General features: G+C 46.5%; 1 protein-coding gene across 1 annotated transcript; it reads left to right on the top strand.

Moving 5' to 3' along the window:
* Positions 1 to 46: 46 nt before the first annotated feature.
* Positions 47 to 7,923, top strand: LOC111858864 (CD209 antigen-like protein C). The gene is made up of 6 exons (XM_023841023.2): positions 47 to 276; positions 3,283 to 3,384; positions 3,732 to 3,884; positions 4,454 to 4,599; positions 5,191 to 5,297; positions 7,434 to 7,923. The coding sequence occupies exons 1-6, from the start codon at positions 180 to 182 to the stop codon at positions 7,594 to 7,596; spliced, it is 768 nt and encodes a 255-aa protein (XP_023696791.2). The 5' UTR covers positions 47 to 179; the 3' UTR covers positions 7,597 to 7,923.
* The last annotated feature ends 17,054 nt before the right edge of the window (positions 7,924 to 24,977 follow it).

Here is a 24,977-nt window from a genome sequence, read left to right as displayed (position 1 = left end):
ACTGAAGCTTCCTCTTTTCATACATAAAAAAGACTGTGGCAATACCATGACGTTTTGCAACGTGTTGGTGATTATATTCAGCAAACAAAGCCAATCAAATGTTCCTCAGGTTCATATAGTCCGGTTTAGACACAGTGGAGAGTACCTGGGATGTATCAGTGGTGACCACCAGTACGGACATGGACCTCGATCAGCATGTTTATGTCAACAGCTTCTCCATGAAGCGTTCCATCATAGCAGCCCAGGCACTGAAGAACCCAGGAACTCGACTCTCAGGTAACAACATGAAGGCCCTAACAGCTATCAATGCACGTGGGGACACTTTACTTTACCACAGTTTTAGAAACCATAGTACACAATCTAGCCATTGCAGTGACCCCAAGGTGGACATGTAATGTACTAATAGACTGTTGATTGTTGTGGTTAGGATATAACTTTGTGTTGTGTATAATGTAATATCCTTTATATTGAGAAAATTAGTTATGTAGCATTTTGTGCCACAACATACACGACACAATGTGCCAGAACAAAAGCAGTGTGAGGTCATTGGGGACACGTGATAAATTTGTTGAATTACCTTGAATGTTTTTCCTCCACGGAAGGTTCTGGCAGGACTTGCTGGGGCTTTATACCTAGAAAGAAGGCAGGAAGCTGCTTTTCAACCACTGAATATATTTGACATATTAAGTATGGATGTGAGTAATGCAACATTTTAATTTTGGCCACTGATGTCAAGCAGGGCGAATGCAGCAACAGCAGAACTGTGAACAGGACTCCCGGGTGCACATTCGCAATCAAGCTTTTGCATTGGGCCTCTTAGGCTGTTAAACAATCATCGCTTTGGGTGCCGGGGGCCAACAGGTGACTTTTTGAGTAGGTACAACCCCCGAGGACACCCACCGTGGGTAAGAAGTGAGCAGCCAATCACTGCCAGCTTCAAAAAAAAACAAACAACAGCTGACATGACTCTGCTGAAAACCCAGAGTTAAGGGTCCTGGGTGTGGAATAAAGCCACTACAATCCGGTCATTGCTACCTGTCGCGTGTCTGTGATGCGGTTATGGAGCTGGTCTGTGATCTGACTCGGAGCTGTTCGCAGTGAGCTCTGACTCCTATTTAAACAGAACAAAGAGTGTTGTTCACTGGCCAGGCATCATTCGCTACAATGTAATTGTATTTGCGTATGGCACTAACCCTGAAGGGGTGTGAAGAAAGAAAGACAGAAAGAAAGAATGAATGAATGAATGAATGAATGAAAGAAAGAAAGAAAGAAAAAGAAAGAAAGATAGAAACGGCAGATGACAATGGAGGAGAGCAACTGAAATCTCCCAAGTAGGAAGAAAAAAGCCTGTGGGTGTCCAAGGTCGACTAGCTGTCCAACCCCCCCCGGCATGCTAACGTGCTAACATGCTAACAGAAAAAGAGGGAATGATGATGATGACAATGATGAAACCCTTTATTGCTGTTGCAATACACCATGTCACTAGTCACAAGTACCAGCGAAAAAACTGGCCATGGATATAGGAAGAACAGAAAAAAACAGAATCACATGAGGAGAGAGGAGGAGAATAAAAAAACAGCCCCCAGACTGTACTCCAGTAGGGAGTACAATGTAGGAACAGAAAAAACACCTCAGCAACATCAGCACATGGTCACTACACCTTACAACATAAAAAGTTGTGACTTGAAACAGGGGAGGGGAATGGGGAGGTGGAGGTAGTCCAGCATAGACAAACAGCCATCCGGTCCTGCAGCCAGAGGCGCTGGTCACAGACCCGCCTATTCAGGCTGGGGGTATGAAGCGGCGAAGGCGTGGGATGGGGGGAGGGTGCGGTGAGTGCATATCTGTACGTATGTATATGTGTGTGTGTATCCAGGTGTCCTTGGGATTGGGGGAGAGGAATGCAAGAGAGTCTCACTGCCTTGTTCTTCCGGGGGAGTTGTTGAATTCAGCAGCGGCTTTGGGTTGTTTGGGTTTATGGGTGAGAAGCTGTAATTTCACAGCTCTTCTAATGTCCATGCTGGTCTCCGCCATCCAAAATCCTTTGCAAAGCCGTGAGCTTCTCCGTGATGTTATCCAATTTGCGATCAATAGTCACAGTCTGAGTGCCAACAGCTCTGCATCCCGACCAGCCTAGTGGGGCTTTGAGCGGCTGTCACCATTCTCTTCAATCTTCGATAAACCAGGGCAATGCCTAATCCAATCAGCATAAGACCTGTAATCACGGTTCCGAATAGGTAGATATCTTCGATGTCCTCCACGGAAAGAGCTGCCAGCCACACGACCCTCCACTTCTCCCATCCGTCCATCGTGTAGCCGGCTACGTACATTCCTGCAGGACAGTCAGGTTCCCCCGAACCTGCGCTTCTCGTCGAGAAGATGGTGTCTATTGCGTTGAGAGACCAGTTGATCAAATCCATGATTTTTCTTAGTTTGGAGAGCAGGGCTGAGAGGGTCTCTTAAAGTACAAGACAGTAGACTAGACAAGACGAGAGGAGCAAAGCAGGGCAGATAAGGAGAGGGAGAGAAGTGCGTCCGCCTCCGCTGAGAGCCAAAGATAATTGGCCATTGGCTCTATGAGTGTAGAACTAAGAGCTGTGTTTGGTTCAGAGTCAGTGGGGCTGCACTTGTCATCCAAAGTTATTTCCAAAAATTGTGGACAGGATGCTGTGATTCTGTGCTGCTGTGATAAAGGCAAAGGCTGGTTGTTTTGATTAAACCCCTACTTAGGCTCTCGCATTCATTAGAATGCTCGTACATTGCAGAGTAAATTGTTACATTACACTTAAAAACCAGTTACATTTGTTTGAAGCATTTCTAATATTTTCTTGTAATAAAAGTTTGCAAAAGCAGTGCATCATTTATTTTTTTAAAAACCGGAGGGTGGGCCCAGACCTTCAGCCTGTAGTGTGCAGGAAATCAAGTTTTATCTGAGCTGCCAATGAACCAGTGACAACCGCAAGCGAGCCCTGATGCTAATGCTACACAGTACATGGTCAGAAGTTAACATCAGAGGACCTTTTCAAATCAAAACACCATGAGGTTCCTACTAGATAAGTGCAGTTTACAAGAGCATGCAGATATATGAGACCATGACTAAGGAATATGTGATGAAGAACCTACATCAAGTGTGTATGGCTAATATAACATATCCGCAAATGGAAGTGAATATGTAATACAAATAATTTGGTGATTTGCATAGAAGCAACTGTCAAGCATTGGTTGTTCAACATTGTTCAATGTGAGAGCATATCTGTCATTCATTGTGGTCTCCCTTCTCAGGCTCTGAGTCTACAGAGAGCCGAAAACACAGACCGGCTGTAGTGTGTCTGGGGCTGCTGTGTTTCCTGCTGCTGACGGCCCTCATAGCGCTGGCTGTTTACCGTGAGTCTGTTAATACTGTGATATTACTGCTAGTGTCCATCAGCTGGGTGAGTTAGGTCACTGTCTGTCTGCTGTGAATTTATCAATACTGTGATATTACTGCTAGTGTCCATCAGCTGGGTGAGTTAGGTCACTGTCTGTCTGCTGTGAATTTATCAATACTGTGATATTACTGCTAATGTCCATCAGCTGGGTGGGTTAGGTCACTGTCTGTCTGCTGTGAGTTTATCAATACTGTGATATTACTGCTAGTGTGCATTATCACTGTCTAATGGGAGTCAGTGGCCAATACTTCTAGTTGATGTATGTTTCTGAAGAACCCAGTATCTTCTCTCATGTCCTTATAGATATAGGAGCTGTTAACAGTGCTGAAAAGAAGCAGCAAGTTCTGGCAGCAGAAAGGGACCAGTTACTGTCTAACCAGAGTGTGCTCAGTGCGGAGAGAGACCAGCTGAAGAACACGTACACCAGCTGCAATCACATTAAGAACCAATTAGTCAGTGAGTGTTTGTTCATGACACATAAACCGATGTAAATGTTTACACTAAACAAGGGTCCTTCTGAAATCCTTTGCAATTTTGTCACCTATTACTTCCCAAAGTACTCATCCACACAATAGTAAAAAATTTCTAACATCTCTACATGGCTTAGCCTGAATGTCAGCATGTGCATCTTTTGAGGTCATTGGATGGTTCAGTCGGAACTTCTGAGCAAAGCCCATCATGAAAGACACAGATATCCCCTCAATCAGGGATTCTCAAACTTTTTTATGTCACAATCCCATTTTATGCACGAGGAAACGTCACAACCCACACTTGATTTGTACTACAGTTAAAAGTGAAAATAACAGGTTTTTAAAGCATAGGTTTGTATCGTATTAATACATGCATGCACAGGCTAATAATACAAAGCTAAATAGCACTAATTTCATGGGAAGGATCTCACACACAGCTCCTTAATGCGTGGCTGATTTTTCAAACCTGCAACCCCAATGTCACTTCTGGCGTGGGGTCAGGACCCGCAGTTGGAGGAGCCTGACCCTAAATCCATGTATGCACATGCCCTGCAGATCGCGTCTGTCCCAAGGGCTGGAGTCTGGATGTCAGCATAAACTGTTACTATGTCTCCAACGGAACAAAGAGCTGGAATGACAGCCGTGAGGACTGCAGGCAGAAGGGAGCGGATCTGGCGATCATCAGAAGCCCACAGGAACAGGTCAGATGCAGGTGCAGGTCAACAAAACAGAGTGTGTGAAAAACAATCACAGAACAGATGTTAACAACACTGAATGTACCGAAGAGGTGAGATTTTGAGCAGGTAGCGTAAATCTAGAGCATGATTTATAAAATGTACAGCGTAAGAATGGGAGGTATTAAGCAAAGAGAGAGCGCAAAGCCATTAAACAATAACCTGATACTCTGATCCTCAAATACACAAAAAGTAAATAAAGATAAGCATGTGGGCAGATACATATAGCTGGAAAATACACATAGTAAATTAAAGTGAATATATAGTAAATATGTGTAGAAAAAAGGAAAGATAACAAGACCAATTTCACTGAAGTGCAGATGTGTGGGTCAAAGGGTCATTTTATTTATCACTCGATGTATCCAAAGAGTGTATGACAACCATTTTCAAAAAATAATAATATTCAAAATGTAATTTCAGCTGCTAAACTGAGAAAGAAACTATAGACACTCTAGAAGTCACTGGTATTTCCCTATGAGTGACAGATTCAAGACAAGTAGGTTTACTGTAATTTTCCAACTAAAAGTATATTTTAATGGGCTGTATTTTATTCTTTAGGCATTTATTGTAAATTTGAAAGGGAGCTTCTGGATTGGTTTGAGTAAAAATGAAAAAGACAGAACATGGAAATGGGTCGATGGTAAAGCAGCTCCTACAAAGAATGGGTAAGACAGGATTCCGGACCAATACAGAGAGACACATGGGGGTATGACAGGATTCAGGACCAATACAGAGAGACACATGGGGGTATGACAGGATTCAGGACCAATACAGAGAGACACATGGGGGTAAGACAGGATTCAGGACCATTACAGAGAGACACATGGGGGTAAGACAGGATTCAGGACCAATACAGAGAGACACATGGGGGTAAGACAGGATTCAGGACCATTACAGAGAGACACATGGGGGTAAGACAGGATTCAGGACCAATACAGAGAGACACATGGGGGTAAGACAGGATTCAGGACCAATACAGAGAGACACGTGGGGGTAAGACAGGATTCAGGACCATTACAGAGAGACACATGGGGGTAAGACAGGATTCAGGACCAATACAGAGAGACACATGGGGGTAAGACAGGATTCAGGACCATTACAGAGAGACACGGGTAAGATTGGATTCAGGACCATTACAGAGAGACACATGGGGGTAAGACAGGATTCAGGACCAATACAGAGAGACACATGGGGGTAAGACAGGATTCAGGACCATTACAGAGAGACACATGGGGTAAGACAGGATTCAGGACCATTACAGAAAGACACATGGGGGTAAGACAGGATTCAGGAGCATTACAGAGAGACACGTGGGGGTAAGACAGGATTCAGGACCATTACAGAGAGATATGGGTAAGATTGGATTCAGGACCATTACAGAGAGACACATGGGGGTAAGACAGGATTCAGGACCATTACAGAGAGACACGGGTAAGATTGGATTCAGGACCATTACAGAGAGACACATGGGGATAAGACAGGATTCAGGACCAATACAGAGAGACACATGGGGGTAAGACAGGATTCAGGACCATTACAGAGAGACACATGGGGTAAGACAGGATTCAGGACCATTACAGAAAGACACATGGGGGTAAGACAGGATTCAGGACCATTACAGAGAGACAATTCCATTCAATTCAATTTTATTTATATAGAGCATTATCACAACAGTACATTGTCTCAATGCACTTTACAATTCTGCCACGTAAGGACCCTCCATTGAGTAAGCCAAAGGCAACGGTGGCAAGGAAAAACTCCCTAAGAGGAAGAAACCTTGGGAGGAACCAGACCCAAAGGGGGAGCCCATCCTCCAGGGGCCGGCAGATGAGGCAAACAAAACAAGATGATATGACTAAGCTAATACAGGGGTTGAAATATCAGTCTCAATGCAGCGTCCGACCGGTGCAGGAACGGGGTGCTTGATGCACGATAGCAGGATTAATAGTGGCACAGCCGCAGGGAAGGATGAAGAGGCATCACGTGAGCCAAGGGCAGGCAGGTTGGAAGGTAGTTGCCGTAGGCGGAGGTAGGACATGGGGGTAAGACAGGATTCAGGACCATTACAGAGAGACACATGGGGGTAAGACAGGATTCAAGACCATTACAGAGAGACACATGGGGGTAAGACAGGATTCAGGACCATTACAGAGAGACATATGGGGGCAAGACAGGATTCAGGACCATTACAGAGAGACACATGGGGGTAAGACAGGATTCAGGACCATTACAGAAAGACACATGGGGGTAAGACAGGATTCAGGACCATTACAGAGAGACATATGGGGGCAAGACAGGATTCAAGACCATTACAGAGAGACACATGGGGGTAAGACAGGATTCAGGACCAATACAGAGAGACACATGGAGGTAAGACAGGATTCAGGACCATTTCAGAAAGACGCATGGGGGTAAGACAGGATTCAGGACCATTACAGAGAGACACATGGGGGTAAGACAGGATTCAGGACCAATACAGAGAGACTCATGGAGGTAAGACAGGATTCAGGACTATTTCAGAGAGACATATGAGGGTAAGACCGGATTCAGGACCATTTCAGAAAGACGCATGGGGGTAAGATTGAATTCAGGACCATTAGAGAGAGATACAGAGGATAAGACTGTTAAAGAAAGACAATATACAGTAGTCTTTTTGTTAGAGTGCAGTTCTTCATACAGCACTGCTGCTACACTATTTTCTTGCTTAGTTCTTACTCCAAAGCATACTAATAGTATAATTAATATTGTACTAGCTTTAAATTCAAAACAAGATGATATAAACAAAAAAAAATTTTCCCCAGATACTGGAATCCTGGGCAGCCAGACAACCACCAGGGGATTGAGAGATGCGTGGAATCCAGTAGATTCTATCTTCCGAACACTCAGAAGGGATGGAATGACCTTCCTTGCCAGAACAAAATGCCCTGGATCTGTCAGAAACAGCCCAGTGGTTTGCAAAGCTAATTCTCCAGTCTCACACTCATCCTGTTAATAGGAATCCAGTAAGAAATGTCTATGTGTATTTATATACAGCAAGAATACTTGGCATGCCATATTTTGGCCCTTTCTGCGTGACAAATTGTTGTGAAATTGTTTGATATGTTCTCCTTTTTAGATTTTCCATATGTGATGATTAGCTGCATGTACAAATTACAGACAGTATTGAAAGTAACATCAACTGGCATGTGAACCTGAGTTGCAAAATTGTCACTTGAGAAAATACTGTGATGTGTCAGAATTGTGTACCGAAACACATTTTATCTCCATTGACATTAAAATACTAATATTAAAGATTGTTTTTAGCATTACTTGTATATATGTTATGAAGCTATGGAATTATTGTCAAAGCTGTTTAATACAACAGAAAATGAAAATTTACCTACAGTGGATATGAGTGTACATCCCCCTGTTAAAATGCCAGGCTTTGTGATATAAAAAAAATGAGACCACGATAAATCATTTCAAAACTTTTCCCACCTTTAATGTGACCTATAACTTGTACAATTCGATTAAAAAACAAGAAAATCTGTTAGCGGGAAAAAAATTAAAAACGCACAATAAGCTGGTTGCATAAGTGTTCACACCCGTAAATTAATACTTTGTTGAGGCACCTTTTGATTGAATTACAGCATTCAGTCTTTTTGGGTACCAGCATACCACATCTTCACCTAGCAATATTTGCCCACTATTCCATACAAACAAGCTTCAGATCTGCCAGATTGCGAGGGCATCTCCTGTACACAGCCCTCTTCAGGTCACCCCTCAGGTTCTCAGCTGGATTCAGCTCTGGGTTCTGACTGGGCCGTTCCAAAGCTTTAGTTTTCTTCTGGTGAAGCCATTCTTCTGCTGATTTGGTTGTATGCTTGGGGTCATTGTTGTGCTGAAAGGTGCAATTCCTCTTCATCTTCAGCTTTCTAGCAGATACCTGAAGGTTTTGGGCCAAATTTGACATGTAACTGTTCATAATTCCCTTGTCACCTTGACTAAGGCCTCAGTTCCAGCTGAAGGAAAACAACCCCAGAGCATGATGCTGCCCCCACCGTGCCTCACCGTGGGAATGATGTTCTTTGGTGATGTATAGTGTTGTTTTTGCGGCAAACGTACCTTTTGGAATTGTGGCCAAAAAGATCAACCTTGGTTTCATCAGACCATAACACATTTTCACACGTGCTTTTGGGAGACTTGATGTAATTTTTTACTAAATTTAGCTGGGCCTGGATGTTTCTCTTTGTAAGAAAAGGCTTCCATCTTGCAACTCTACCCCTCAGTCCAGACATATGGAGTATATGGGAGATTGTTGTCACATGTAGAACACAACCAGTATTTGCCAGAAATTCCTCTTGGCAGCTTTCATCTTGTCTTTTAATCAATTTTGGAGGGACATCCAGTTCTTGATGACTGTCTTCACTGTGTTCCATGGTTTATCTAATGCCATGGATTTTTTTTGTACCCTTCTCCTGACTGATACCTTTCAACAGTGAGACCCTTTGATTGTTTCTAAGCTCTCAATGAACCATGGCTTTTGCATTCAGCATTCATGATACCTTCCCAGATGTGCAAGTTACCCAAGCCATAGACTCTAATGCCCCCCCCTCCCCCATACCATCACAGATGCTGACTTTTGAACTGTCCGCTCATGACAAGCTGGATGTTCCTTCTCCTCTTTAGTCCGGAGGACACGGCGTCCATGATTTCCAAGAAGAATCTGAAATTTTGAGTCATCAGACCATAGGACAGTTTTCCATTATGCCTCAGTCCATCTTAAATGAGCTTGGGCTCAAAGAAGCCAGCACCATTTCTGTCATGTTTAGATATGGTTTCTTCTTTGCATGGTAGAGTTTCATCCTGCATTTGTGGATGCAGCAATGAACTGTGTTCACAGACAGTGGCTTTTTGGAGTGAGCCCATGCAGTGAGTGATTTCTACTATAGAATCTTGTGTATTTTTAATCCAGTGCCAAAATATCAGCCCTGTTGCATACCCCCTGACTTACAAATAACTGTTTAAAAGTCTTTGCTGTTCCAGGGTCTGAGGATGTCGTCTCCACTGCAGATGATCCAGAAATGGGTTGGATGCCAAACTGATTGGACTCTGTAAGATTTGTTAGGTGTGGAATCGTGCATCAGGTCCATGATGTGTGAGTTAGGCACTTAACGGTAGGCTCATGGAAAATACTCTCTCTGAAATAGATTCAGGAGCAAATGGAAAGACAGTTTTGCACTGGCTTGCCAGTGTTTTTTCTCCTAATCCAAATTTTAGAGCTTTGCCCCTTACATATGAACTTGAAATGGTCTCACTGCATTCCAGGAGCTTCAGCTGGTTTTGATGTGTCTGTGTCTGAATATGCCTCTGCAAGAACTGGCAGAGGGATTCAATGAATTAAAATCAGGTGCAGATTTAATAAGTGGGCAGTGGCTTGCCTGCATCCTATGTGGTATCTGAGTTTCTGGGTCTGCTGGAAATTAATGAAACATTAAACCAGGTTTATTACCTCTGCGACATTTCAGGTATATTTACAGGGGCGGAGCTACATGGTGACCCCAGGTAAAGCTTGGCCCCCCCCTCTGTTGCCCTCCTCCCCCCACCTCCCCAGACTATACATGACTGCAAACAATTGTGAAAAAATAAACACACTGATAATTTTGCCACACAGTGATTGCCCAGTGCATGGCTCTGATAGGCCGCTGTTCCAATGCGGATGGCTCTGATAGGCTGCTGTTCCAATGCGGATGGCTCTAATAGGCTGGAGCGCACGCAGCAGTGGGAGACTTTGAAGGCACTGCACAACTTGCTAGCCAATGGTAAAATCAGGTAATTTGATGATAATTTAAACATTAATGCCATCTAAGGTGATTTCCAAATGTAATTAAGGTGGTACAATTTGTCACAGCACGTGAACTAAGCTGGGCTGTCTTTAGCTAGCGGTACAAAGTAACATTAGCTAGCATAAAGGTTAACATAGTTAGCTAACTATCCAAGCCTACATTTACATTTACGGCATTTAGGAGACGTGCATATCGAACATGACAACGGGGACAGGGTCTAAATCAGGGCTCTTCAAATGTGGACCTTGATTCCAAATACAGGTCTTGTTTTCAGTTCTTCCAGGTAGTTAGTTTAATAATTACTGATTCTGATTGGTCAGAGGCTTCACACCTGACTGACAGGTAAAGGAAGGCTGGAAAACCAGCAGTGACGGGCCCTTGTGGACCGTGATTTGAACAGCCCAAGTCTAACGCTATCATTAGCTGACATGCACTTGACAGTAGAATGTGTTCTGCATGTGACGTTAATTAAAATGTTCTTGAATAGATGTCAAGCTCAATGAAAAGGAAAGCAGAAGAGTGAGAAATTGATACATACAGTGGGGGTGGGCAGGGAACACTTCTGCTTCTGAAGAGTGGGAGAGAGGAGGAGGGGAAGAGTCAGATGCAGCCACAGAAAGTGGTAGTGAAACAGTGGCCATGATGCAGGATGGTCAGAAGCAAGGGAACCATTACTGTCAGAGAGAGAGCATGAGCACCAGGAGGAGAGTGAGCCAGAGGCAGAGGTGAACAAAAGCACTAACGTTACAGGTGAGAGCATGAGCACCAGGAGGAGAGTGAGCCAGAGGCAGAGGTGAACAAAAGCACTAACGTTACAGGTGAGAGCATGAGCACCAGGAGGGGAGTGAGCCAGAGGCAGAGGTGAACAAAAGCACTAACGTTACAGGTGGCCCTCCAGCTATGTGGCTATTAGTCTAGCCTAAGCCTGCATATCTGTCATCCATTTATCTGCCTTAAGAGACAAAGGACCTTAAAAAGATGGAACAAATGTCTTTGTAATGGGATACTACTACAATGGTATGATCAATGAAAAAAGAAGCAGTTAGATTGAGGGTTTAACAAAAGAGATCATTAATCTTCTAAAAGGATTTGTACTGGAATACAAGAGGAATCTGGTAGGAGAAGCATATGATGGTGTTGCAGTCATGAGTGGGAATGACAGTGGTGTGCAGAAACGTGTCACGCAGACAGCAAAGCTGCCCTTCCATCCGCAGCCATGAGTGGGAATGACAGTGGTGTGCAGACACGTGTCACGCAGACAGCAAAGCTGCCCCTCCATCCGCAGCCATGAGTGGGAATGACAGTGGTGTGCAGACACGTGTCACGCAGACAGCAAAGCTGCCCTTCCATCTGCACTCTAATGGCCAAAGCCTAAACCTGGGGCTTGTAAACATGGTCCATGGAATACCAGAGGCTGAATGCTTCTTTTCCTTACAACAAAAACTGGATGCCTTCATGTCTGGATCGGTGGTGCAGCATAAATGGCTTCAAGTGCAATGGGACACGTATTCAGAAGCACCAAGAGAGTTGCAATGCTTGAGTGACACACGGTAGACTTGTTGATATTTGGCTGTGATTTATGCCAGTGGTTACAAGCTGTATTACAGTTTTTCTGAATTGTTAAAATCTTTTGAGGTCCCCATTTGGATAACCTCAGTCTTATAAAAATATGTGAATGCAATCAAAAAAGTAAAAATGCCAAAAGTCTTGTATTTGGGTTGGTTACTTATGGTTAAGGTTACGGATGGGTAGAGGTTAAGGGGGTTGTGATTGAGATTATGGTTTTTCCCATAGAAATGAATGGACGGTCCCCATTTAGATAGGAAGACCAACTTGTGTGTGTGTGTGTGTGTGTGTGTGTGTGTGCGAGCATCTGTTTGTGTGAGACAGACACCCTACAAAATTTCCCAAGGTGGAAGCAGCCTCCCACCTCACAACCAAACCGGCCCGGCATGGGCACGGCCTCCTCACCCGCTCAGCCGCACCGGCCCGGCATGGGCACGGCCTCCTCACCCGCTCAGCCGCACCGGCCCGGCATGGGCACGGCCTCCTCACCCGCTCAGCCGCACCGGCCCGGCATTGCGAAGTACATTTCAGATGTTAAAAATTGCTTAATATGATGCTTATCAGCTTCACAGTGAGAAGGTGTCATAAATGTATTTGGCTGACAGGGGTCTCATCATCTCAGGCATGAATATTCATTGTACTTGCTTCTCCCCAGTTGATTTTCCTCAAAATGAACAAACTTCAAAATTAAAATGACACTATGACTTATTATCTACAGAAGAATGTTTCCTCAACATTCCAGGAATGATGCATGTCCCATCGAACAATGCCAATTTCATGGCACTCTGGTTTTCCATATTCTGCCAACCACCTTCAAGCTACAGCTGAGAAATGCAAACCACCTCATTATCCCGGCGTCATCTCCAGATAGAACGGCAGCGTCTCCTGATAGAACGACAGCGGCCCCACATGGAACGACAGCGGCCCCACATGGAACGACAGCGGCCCCAGATGGAACAGCAGTGTCTCCCGATAGAACGACAGCGGCCCCACATGGAAGGACAGCGGCCCCACATGGAACGACAGCGGCCCCAGATAGAACAGCAGTGTACACGTTTCTGTACACGTTTCTGTACATGATTCTGTACACGTTTCGGTATACGTTTCTGTATACGATTCTGTATACGTTTCTGTACACGTTTCCTTATACGTTTCTGTATACGTTTCTGTACACGTTTCTGTACACGTTTCTGTACACGTTGCTGTACACGTTTCTGTATACGATTCTGTACACGTTTCTGTATACATTGCTGTACACGTTTCTGTATATGTTTCTGTACACATTTCTGTACACGTTTCTGTATACAATTCCGTATACGTTTCTGTACACCTTTCTGTATACGATTCTGTATACATTGCTGTACACGTTTCTGTATACATTGCTGTACACGTTTCTGTATATGTTTCTGTACACGTTTCTGTACACGTTTCTGTATACAATTCCGTATACGTTTCTGTACACCTTTCTGTATACGATTCTGTATACATTGCTGTACACATTTCTGTATACATTGCTGTACACGTTTCTGTATATGTTTCTGTACACGTTTCTGTACACGTTTCCTTATACGTTTCTGTATACGTTTCTGTACACGTTTTTGTACACGATTCTGTACATGTTTCTGTATACGATTCTGTATACATTGCTGTACACGTTTCTGTATATGTTTCTGTACACGTTTCTGTACACGTTTCTGTATACGATTCTGTATACGTTTCTGTACACGTTTCCTTATACGTTTCTGTATACGTTTCTGTACACGTTTCCTTATACGTTTCTGTATACGTTTCTGTACACGTTTTTGTACACGATTCTGTACACGTTTCTGTACACGTTTCTGTATACGATTCTGTATACGTTGCTGTACACGTTTCTGTATACGATTCTGTATACGTTTCTGTACACGTTTCCTTATACGTTTCTGTATACGTTTCTGTACACGTTTCTGTACACGATTCTGTACACGTTTCTGTACACGTTTCTGTACACGTTGCTGTACACGTTTCTGTATACGATTCTGTACACGTTTCTGTATACATTGCTGTACACGTTTCTGTATATGTTTCTGTACACATTTCTGTACACGTTTCTGTATACAATTCCGTATACGTTTCTGTACACGTTTCTGTATACGATTCTGTATACATTGCTGTACACATTTCTGTATACATTGCTGTACACGTTTCTGTATATGTTTCTGTACACGTTTCTGTACACGTTTCCTTATACGTTTCTGTATACGTTTCTGTACACGTTTTTGTACACGTTTTTGTACACGATTCTGTACACGTTTCTGTATACGATTCTGTATACATTGCTGTACACGTTTCTGTATATGTTTCTGTACACGTTTCTGTACACGTTTCTGTATACGTTTCTGTACACGTTTCCTTATACGTTTCTGTACACGTTTCTGTACACGATTCTGTACACGTTTCTGTACACGTTTCTGTATATGTTTCTGTACACGTTTCTGTACACGTTTCTGTATACGATTCTGTATACGTTTCTGTACACGTTTCCTTATACGTTTCTGTATACGTTTCTGTACACGTTTCTGTACACGATTCTGTACACGTTTCTGTACACGTTTCTGTATATGTTTCTGTACACGTTTCTGTACACGTTTCTGTATACGATTCTGTATACGTTTCTGTACACGTTTCCTTATACGTTTCTGTATACATTGCTGTACACGTTTCTGTATATGTTTCTGTACACGATTCTGTATACGTTTTTGTACATGTTTCCTTATACGTTTCCGTATACGTTTCTGTATACGATTCTGTATAAGTTTCTGTACACATTTCTGTACATGTTTCTGTATACGATTCTGTATACGTTGCTGTACACGTTTCTGTATATGTTTCTGTACACGTTTCTGTATACGTTTCTGTATATGATTCTGTACACGCTTCTGTATACGTTTCTGTACACGTTTCTGTATACGTTGCTGTACACGTTTCTGTATACGATTCTGTATACGTTTCTGTATACATTGCTGTACACGTTTCTGTACATGTTTCTGTTCATGTTTCTGTATACATTGCTGTACACGTTTCTGTATACGATTCTGTACATGTTTCTGTACACGTTTCTGTACACGTTTCTGTATACGATTCTGTACACGTTTCTGTACACGTTTCTGTATACATTGCTGTACACATTTCTGTATATGTCTCTGTACATGTTTCTGTACACGATTCTGTATACGTTTCTGTTCATGTTTCCTTATACGTTTCCGTATACGTTTCTGTATATGATTCTGTACACGCTTCTGTATACGTTTCTGTATACGATTCTGTACACGTTTCTGTATACATTGCTGTACACGTTTCTGTATATGTATCTGTACACGTTTCTGTACACGTTTCTGTATACGATTCCGTATACATTTCTGTACACGTTTCTGTACACGATTCTGTACACGTTTCTGTACACTTTTCTGTATACGATTCTGTATACATTGCTGTACACGTTTCTGTATATGTTTCTGTACACGTTTCTGTACACGTTTCTGTATACGATTCTGTATACGTTTCTGTATACGTTTCTGTACACGTTTTTGTACACGATTCTGTACACGTTTCTGTATACATTGCTGTACACATTTCTGTATACATTGCTGTACACGTTTCTGTATATGTTTCTGTACACGTTTCTGTACACGATTCTGTATATGTTTTTGTACACGTTTCCTTATACAGTACGTTTCCGTATACGTTTCTGTATACGTTTCTGTATACGTTTCTGTACACGTTTCCTTATACAGTACGTTTCTATACATGTTTCTGTACACGTTTCTGTATACGTTTCTGCGTTCTGATTTTCTCCCAGCAAACCGGATGCTTCTTGGCTCCTGATCCCAGCGCTGTTCCCACACAATACGGCAGCACTGCTTCCTGTGTTGTGTTGATCCCTGCCCTGCTTTGACGCCCCTTGTCCTCATAAAAGATGATAATTCGGCTCTAAATGAACCCATCCTCAATATCCGATCCTCTTTACCTGATTTTCTTTCTTGCCATGACCACTGTGTCAGGCAGCTGAAGTAAAATCATAAACAAGCTTTTCTAATTAATTAGTGCTGTTGCCAGATCAATGCGACTGCTGTTTTTAATAATCCCTCGTTAAAGGACACCCGGCTGCGTACTTTATTGTCTCTGCGCTGCATTCCATGACAGATGCTGTCCCCCCAACTGCCTCCCGTTCGTCACAGAGGAGCATGATGGGGGCACTCCCATCCTCCAATCAGAGCCTGGCACCTTAGCTGATGTCACACCCCGCCACACTGGGTGACTGTTACTTAGGAATGTGAATGCTGATGTAGTATCTCACAAACATCTTCCTTACAAAGTCCATTAAGACCAGATCACATTATCAGCTACAGATCTGGGCATTCTGCTGTTCTATTTCTGCAGATACTTACATTTCCAGCTAGGAGGCCTGTCCATACCTGCCCTCTGCCGCCATATCAGAATCCGAATCAGAATCAGAATCCAAATCCGAATCAGAAAAACTTTATTGATCCTGGAGGGAAATTGCTTCAGCTACAACTGCACAGAAAGACAGAGACACAAATAGACATGATGAACACTATACAACAAAATGAAAAAGGTGATCAAATACACAAAATAATAATAAACCAAATAAAAATAAAATGTAAAGATTGAATAAAATTCAATTCAATGTATTCTTAAATAGCGCCTTTCACAACAGAGTCGTCTCAAGGCCCTTTACGTGGATGTCGTGGTACATTGCAACATCATCAGAGAGAGTAATACAGAACGGAAAAAAGGAAGGAAATTAAATAAAGAAAACCAGATGACAAGGGAGGAGAGGAACCGAAAACTCCCAAGTAAGGAGAGAAAAAAACTCTGCAGGGCCAAGGTCAGCTGGCTGCCAGCCCCACCACATCCAAGTCTTGCTATAATTTCCTTTGTAAGTTCTACCGTTACTCTCACTGATTTCCTCTTTGGTTTGCTACTATCACTGCTCACTTTTTTAGGGGCCATGATTACTGTGTCACTAAATGTACTGTAGATAAAGCACAAAAAAATTCACAGCGAACACAGGAACACAGCTTTCACACGGCGAACTCAGCGGAGAAGCACCACGAGACTGAGTAGGTATGTTGATATAGGTATAGATATGATAGGTATGTTTAGTTTTGTCGTGTTTTCAGTCGAGTTTTCGTGATTCTTTCTTGACCGACCTGTTTGTGGTCTGCATTGGTAGAGTGGAACGCATCTTAACTCATACAAGCTTTAGCAGGAGCAGTCGAATTCCAAGATTTCAGTCAAGTAAAAAAAAATTCAACAGACCCGTTCCATATCCGAGTTGGTCAAGTTAAGAGGCGTTTCAGGTCCAAGGTTCCACTGTAGTTTGCCATGTGACTAGTTCACTGTGAATTTAAATTCGCTAAATGCTGTACCGCAGAAATGTTTGACAAGGTGCATTTTATACTGAAATTCTTATGTATCAGACAAAAGTCACGGGAGGAAGTCTTGTCTGATCAACATTTAATGTATTTGTTGACACTTTTATCCATGTAAATTTGAGAAAGCAGGATCATGCAATCACTGGAGCGACTGGGTGAAGGGCCTGATTACTCTGCTACTCACAGGACCTAAACCAGTGACTTTCTGAACATCAGCATGGAATCCTCACCCACTGAGCCAAGCACACACTGCCCTCTGTGCTGTTACAACTTAACACCTTCTGCAGTACATATTACACTTTTTCAGACTTGTCTCAATACCATGGCCCTTTTTCAAAACACTGAACACATGGACCACATCAGTAGACTATGAACTAAACTGTATACTTTTGCATTGCCTTGATACAACATGCATTCAATCACCACTTCCTGAAATTTCTGAATACCCCTCTCATTGTTCAACACCAGCCGAGTTCTGTACAACTGCAGCAATTTTTTCAGACATTTAGATAATCTGTTCAAGAGTTAGCTTTCGTTTCTGAACCTGAACAAAATGAAGATCAATGTAGATGGAAATATGCTGCATTTTGACAGAAATTAAACTCTAATTATACTAGAAATGACCCGTTATTCAGATTTTTGTTTATTCAGTTTTTTAGTTTGCAGCTTTGTATGTAGGAAAAAGGTTGATGTAGTTGTTTCTGAAGAGATTTTTCCTTCTGTACTGCTGTATATATATATTTTTTTATTTTCCAATGCAACACTGAACTATGCAAAAATAGAGGACACAGAAATACAAAATATATTTGTCTGCCGAAGCTTCAATTTGCTTGTAGTTGTTGTGCTGATAATGAATGTGCTCAGGTGCGTTTTGTAGCTGATGTGCTGATAATGAATGTGCTCAGGTGCGTTTTGTAGCTGATGTGCTGATAATGAATGTGTTCAGGTGCGTTTTGTAGCTGATGTGCTGATAATGAATGTGCTCAGGTGCGTTTTGTAGCTGATGTGCTGATAATGAATGTGCTCAGGTGCGTTTTGTAGCTGATGTGCTGATAATGAATGTGCTCAGGTGCGTTTTGTAGTTGATGTGCTGATAATGAATGTGCTCAGGTGCGTTTTGTAAAGCACACTGTGTGAAGAGTTGAGATGAAGTGGACATGGTACAGAGACACGTGTGAAAACGATTGCAAGAAACTGTAGTGTAAATTTCATCTGCCATTGCAGCCCATATGGAATAATGCAGAGTACCCTTTTGGTGAAGTGTGACCCCTGCAGGCCACATGGGGTACTGCGCATAACCACAGAGTCTGTGCGGGTGCGGAAACTGGCTCTTTGTGAAAGTATCCACATTGTCTAATCACCAGCATCGGAGAGTGTAAATATTTCAGAATCAGTGTTGTCATTTTTATGTGGCAGGCGTACGAATACTGATTCCCAGAGTGAGCGTGGAGCTGTTTGTGGGGGGGCTGGATGCTGTCTAGCATGGCAGAGAGTCACCACGGTAACAAAGTGCAGTGCGTGTGTGGGGGCCTCTGGGGTATGAGATGCATATCGGGGGGGGGGGCTGGAAAGCCTGCAAACTCAACGACTCCACAGCGAACCCACTGCTCTCATCTCCAGCCGTGCACAGGGTGCTAATGTTGCCGATAATGTCATATTTCCCAGCATGCTCCACATAGGCTACGAGAACACATACTGAAATGCAGTCCACGTTCACCCAGGGAGGCTGTTTGGTCAGACCCCTGCCTGTCGCCGCACGAGCACATGACGCGGGAGAGCAACGACACAGAACTTCCTCTGATTTTCTTCTAAGGGGGGGGGGAGTGACTGAGAATCATTTGCAGGACCAGGCAGTTTCTGGAGCAGTGAGGGGCTATGGGCCTCGCTCAGGGGCTTACCAATAAAACCACTCTGCAGGCTTCGGGATTTGAACCATTGATCTTCTGATGACAGGTACCACAGCCTGACCTACTGAGCCGCACACCACCCAAAGCTGCCTATTCAAACTTCAATAAAAGTAACCATGTGCCCTCCAGACCCTCTGGCCCCTGGTGGCCGCAGGTGAATGTCCAAGGCCTGGATTGTCTGGGATGGTGTTGATATGAGAATGGAGAAGAGTGTTAAGAGGAGTAATTGTAACAGACTGACCCAGACCCTGCTGGCAAAAACGCGATTCTGATTTGGATTCTGAATCTGGCCCAGGGTATAAAGTCACGATGCTGTGTTACATTTTAGAAACAGAGACAGAAATAATGTCTGAAACTGGGCGGCCTGCCTCCTGGGCTAAGCGTGCTGACAGTGAGTGTCATGGGCGGCCCGCCTCCTGGGCTAAGCGTGCTGACAGTGAGTGTCATGGGCGGCCCGCCTCCTGGGCTAAGCGTGCTGACAGTGAGTGTCATGGGCGGCCTGCCTCCTGGCCTAAGCGTGCTGACAGGGAGTGTCATGGGCGGCCTGCCTCCTGGCCTAAGCGTGCTGACAGTGAGTGTCATGGGCGGCCTGCCTCCTGGGCTAAGCGTGCTGACAGTGAGTGTCATGGGCGGCCCGCCTCCTGGCCTAAGCGTGCAGACAGTGAGTGTCATGGGCGGCCCGCCTCCTGGGCTAAGCGTGCTGACAGTGACTGTCATGGGCGGCCCGCCTCCTGGGCTAAGCGTGCTGACAGTGAGTGTCATGGGCGGCCCGCCTCCTGGGCTAAGCGTGCTGACAGTGACTGTCATGGGTGGCCCGCCTCCTGGGCTAAGCGTGCTGACAGTGAGTGTCATGGGCGGCCTGCCTCCTGGCCTAAGCGTGCTGACAGTGAGTGTCATGGGCGGCCTGCCTCATGGGCTAAGCGTGCTGACAGTGACTGTCATGGGCGGCCTGCCTCCTGGGCTAAGCGTGCTGACAGTGAGTGTCATGGGCGGCCTGCCTCCTGGGATAAGCGTGCAGACAGTGAGTGTCATGGGCGGCCTGCCTCCTGGCCTAAGCGTGCTGACAGGGAGTGTCATGGGCGGCCTGCCTCCTGGCCTAAGCGTGCTGACAGTGAGTGTCATGGGCGGCCCGCCTCCTGGGCTAAGCGTGCTGACAGTGAGTGTCATGGGCGGCCCGCCTCCTGGGCTAAGCGTGCTGAGAGTAAGTGTCATGGGCGGCCCGCCTCCTGGGCTAAGCGTGCTGACAGTGACTGTCATGGGCGGCCCGCCTCCTGGGCTAAGCGTGCTGACAGTGAGTGTCATGGGCGGCCTGCCTCCTGGGCTAAGCGTGCAGACAGTGAGTGTCATGGGTGGCCTGCCTCCTGGCCTAAGCGTGCTGACAGGGAGTGTCATGGGCGGCCTGCCTCCTGGCCTAAGCGTGCTGACAGTGAGTGTCATGGGCGGCCTGCCTCATGGGCTAAGCGTGCTGACAGGGAGTGTCATGGGCGGCCTGCCTCCTGGCCTAAGCGTGCTGACAGTGAGTGTCATGGGCGGCCCGCCTCATGGGCTAAGCGTGCTGACAGTGAGTGTCATGGGCGGCCCGCCTCCTGGGCTAAGCGTGCTGACAGTGAGTGTCATGGGCGGCCCGCCTCCTGGGCTAAGCGTGCTGATAGTGAGTGTCATGGGCGGCCCGCCTCCTGGGCTAAGCGTGCTGACAGTGAGTGTCATGGGCGGCCCGCCTCCTGGGCTAAGCGTGCTGATAGTGAATGTCATGGGCGGCCCGCCTCCTGGGCTAAGCGTGCTGACAGTGACTGTCATGGGCGGCCCGCCTCCTGGGCTAAGCGTGCTGACAGTGAGTGTCATGGGCGGCCTGCCTCCTGGGCTAAGCGTGCAGACAGTGAGTGTCATGGGCGGTCTGCCTCCTGGCCTAAGCGTGCTGACAGGGAGTGTCATGGGCGGCCTGCCTCCTGGCCTAAGCGTGCTGACAGTGAGTGTCATGGGCGGCCTGCCTCATGGGCTAAGCGTGCTGACAGTGAGTGTCATGGGCGGCCTGCCTCCTGGCCTAAGCGTGCTGACAGTGAGTGTCATGGGCGGCCTGCCTCCTGGCCTAAGCGTGCTGACAGTGAGTGTCATGGGCGGCCTGCCTCCTGGCCTAAGCGTGCTGACAGTGAGTGTCATGGGCGGCCTGCCTCCTGGCCTAAGCGTGCTGACAGTGAGTGTCATGGGCGGCCTGCCTCCTGGCCTAAGCGTGCTGACAGTGAGTGTCATGGGCGGCCTGCCTCATGGGCTAAGCGTGCTGACAGTGACTGTCATGGGCGGCCTGCCTCCTGGGCTAAGCGTGCTGACAGTGAGTGTCATGGGCGGCCTGCCTCCTGGGATAAGCGTGCAGACAGTGAGTGTCATGGGCGGCCTGCCTCCTGGCCTAAGCGTGCTGACAGGGAGTGTCATGGGCGGCCTGCCTCCTGGCCTAAGCGTGCTGACAGTGAGTGTCATGGGCGGCCCGCCTCCTGGGCTAAGCGTGCTGACAGTGAGTGTCATGGGCGGCCCGCCTCCTGGGCTAAGCGTGCTGATAGTAAGTGTCATGGGCGGCCCGCCTCCTGGGCTAAGCGTGCTGACAGTGACTGTCATGGGCGGCCCGCCTCCTGGGCTAAGCGTGCTGACAGTGAGTGTCATGGGCGGCCTGCCTCCTGGGCTAAGCGTGCAGACAGTGAGTGTCATGGGCGGCCTGCCTCCTGGCCTAAGCGTGCTGACAGGGAGTGTCATGGGCGGCCTGCCTCCTGGCCTAAGCGTGCTGACAGTGAGTGTCATGGGCGGCCTGCCTCATGGGCTAAGCGTGCTGACAGTGAGTGTCATGGGCGGCCTGCCTCCTGGCCTAAGCGTGCTGACAGTGAGTGTCATGGGCGGCCTGCCTCCTGGGCTAAGCGTGCTGACAGTGAGTGTCATGGGCGGCCTGCCTCCTGGGCTAAGCGTGCTGACAGTGAGTGTCATGGGCGGCCTGCCTCCTGGGCTAAGCGTGCTGACAGTGACTGTCATGGGCGGCCTGCCTCCTGGGCTAAGCGTGCTGACAGTGAGTGTCATGGGCGGCCTGCCTCCTGGGCTAAGCGTGCAGACAGTGAGTGTCATGGGCGGCCTGCCTCCTGGCCTAAGCGTGCTGACAGGGAGTGTCATGGGCGGCCTGCCTCCTGGCCTAAGCGTGCTGACAGTGAGTGTCATGGGCGGCCCGCCTCATGGGCTAAGCGTGCTGACAGTGAGTGTCATGGGCGGCCCGCCTCCTGGGCTAAGCGTGCTGACAGTGAGTGTCATGGGCGGCCCGCCTCCTGGGCTAAGCGTGCTGATAGTGAGTGTCATGGGCGGCCCGCCTCCTGGGCTAAGCGTGCTGACAGTGAGTGTCATGGGCGGCCCGCCTCCTGGGCTAAGCGTGCTGATAGTGAATGTCATGGGCGGCCCGCCTCCTGGGCTAAGCGTGCTGACAGTGACTGTCATGGGCGGCCCGCCTCCTGGGCTAAGCGTGCTGACAGTGAGTGTCATGGGCGGCCTGCCTCCTGGGCTAAGCGTGCAGACAGTGAGTGTCATGGGCGGTCTGCCTCCTGGCCTAAGCGTGCTGACAGGGAGTGTCATGGGCGGCCTGCCTCCTGGCCTAAGCGTGCTGACAGTGAGTGTCATGGGCGGCCTGCCTCATGGGCTAAGCGTGCTGACAGTGAGTGTCATGGGCGGCCTGCCTCCTGGCCTAAGCGTGCTGACAGTGAGTGTCATGGGCGGCCTGCCTCCTGGCCTAAGCGTGCTGACAGTGAGTGTCATGGGCGGCCTGCCTCCTGGCCTAAGCGTGCTGACAGTGAGTGTCATGGGCGGCCTGCCTCCTGGCCTAAGCGTGCTGACAGTGAGTGTCATGGGCGGCCTGCCTCCTGGCCTAAGCGTGCTGACAGTGAGTGTCATGGGCGGCCTGCCTCATGGGCTAAGCGTGCTGACAGTGAGTGTCATGGGCGGCCTGCCTCCTGGAGACGGGAGCGCAGGAACAACCTGGACATTATTAACTGCTACATTTTAAAGAAATTTGGAGATGGGTGAATGGTGATGTGGGCACCTTGGAGATGGGTGAATGGTGATGTGGACACCTTGGAGTCGCCCTGCACAAAACCAAAATTAAGAATAAAAAAACATCATAATGCCATTATGATTTCAAAGTCCTTGGCTTTCAATATTTCTCAGCTAAAAGTTAAACGTTGTTGTCAGGCGTAAGAAATCTGCTCAGAAAATTAATTCTTTATCATTGTATTTGCGAAAAGTCGCTAAGCGAGGGGATTGCGGAATGAAAAGTGGCTGTATTATAGTGGAGAGACTGATTAACGCGTCAGCCTTCATTGCAAGGTGTCGCAGACTGCACAGGGTGTCGGCATCTGGCCCACCGAAGGGGCCAGCAATGACACTTAGAGGCCAGTCAGAGGAGTCACAGACAGGCCCCCACCTGCAAGGGGCGCTATCTGTCTGTGCTGACGCCCCGATTTGCTGTCGCCGTCCTGCTCCGTCATTTACTGTTGTTCTTTCCTGTCACTGCGCCATGTGAAGTAAAGTGCTGAAAGTGGACGGAAGAGAGCAAGAGAGGGAGTGATAATGTGAGTGAAGGAAGGAGAGAGAGACAGAAAGAGAGAAGGGAGAGCCAGGGGGTGGCTGGAAGCGCGGCGCCCTCCCAGCGTAAAATGACAGAGGGATTCATCAAGAGCATGCATAATTCACTACAAGTGCCAAGCACCGGCTATTACAGCTGAAATGAGATTTTGGATACTGTGGGATGGAATGGGCAGTGAGATATCGAGAGGGGTGAGTGTGGTTAAGCGTGTGTGTGTGTGTGTGTGTGTGTGTTATTATGACTTTGTGAGGACCTGATTTCTCCACAATGTGATAAAAACCTGTAATTTTTTACCTTGTGGGGACATGCTGTTAAAGCAATCAAGAAGCTAATCGTGTGAAAAGTCTTGTATTTGTTTGGTTACTTATGGATAAGGTTCGGACTGGGTAGGGGTTAAGGTTGTTATTGGTGGGATTAGAGTTCTCCCCGTAGAATTGAATGGAGAGTCCCCACAAAGATATTAAGATGTGGACTGTGTGTGTGTGTGTGTGCGTGTGTGTATGTGTAACCTTGACGATTAGCTCCCCAGAGCTTCCTCACAGTTGATATTGCTTCTTGTGACCCATCATCTTCTCAACCCAGATGTGGCCAGAGCCATTTTCCAGATGAAGCATATGACAGAAACTGCATTGCCCCCAAAATGAGCTTCACACAAACACCTGTACACACCGACCAGCTCTCTGTGACCCTGACTCTGTTTCTGTACAGAATCTCATATCATTAAATACATTTATGTCCGTCTCCTGTTGGATGGCTGTGCTGGGAAGCAGCAATATAATTTAAGTGAAGCTGTGCCTTAGGTTAGATAAACCCTGCGCTTGTAAAAAGGCATGAGGGTACAAGTGAGCTGGGCAGTAGATGGGAAAAGATGAGTGATTAATAATTTAAATGCAGCATAATGAAAATTCGCTGAAATCTCCCCCATGCCGGAGGTTTAGGCTGGTACATCGTGTAAGAACATTAGGCTGACCTGGGGTGAGATTCCGAAGGGGTGCAGATTCACAGC

Source organism: Paramormyrops kingsleyae, chromosome 5, assembly GCF_048594095.1.
Source record: "Paramormyrops kingsleyae isolate MSU_618 chromosome 5, PKINGS_0.4, whole genome shotgun sequence".
In the NCBI taxonomy this organism is placed as follows: Eukaryota; Metazoa; Chordata; class Actinopteri; order Osteoglossiformes; family Mormyridae; genus Paramormyrops; species Paramormyrops kingsleyae.
The sequence above is the reverse complement of the archived record's forward strand: the minus strand, read 5'-3'. Positions and strand labels throughout refer to the sequence as shown.

Excerpts from the sequence above, each read along its gene's own strand:
- LOC111858864 (XM_023841023.2), top strand. The coding sequence starts at position 180 with ATGGACCTCGATCAGCATGTTTATGTCAACAGCTTCTCCATGAAGCGT. Across the intron at positions 3,885-4,453 it reads CATTAAGAACCAATTAGTCA|ATCGCGTCTGTCCCAAGGGC; the intron begins GTGAGTGTTTGT and ends CATGCCCTGCAG. Across the intron at positions 4,600-5,190 it reads TCAGAAGCCCACAGGAACAG|GCATTTATTGTAAATTTGAA; the intron begins GTCAGATGCAGG and ends TTTATTCTTTAG.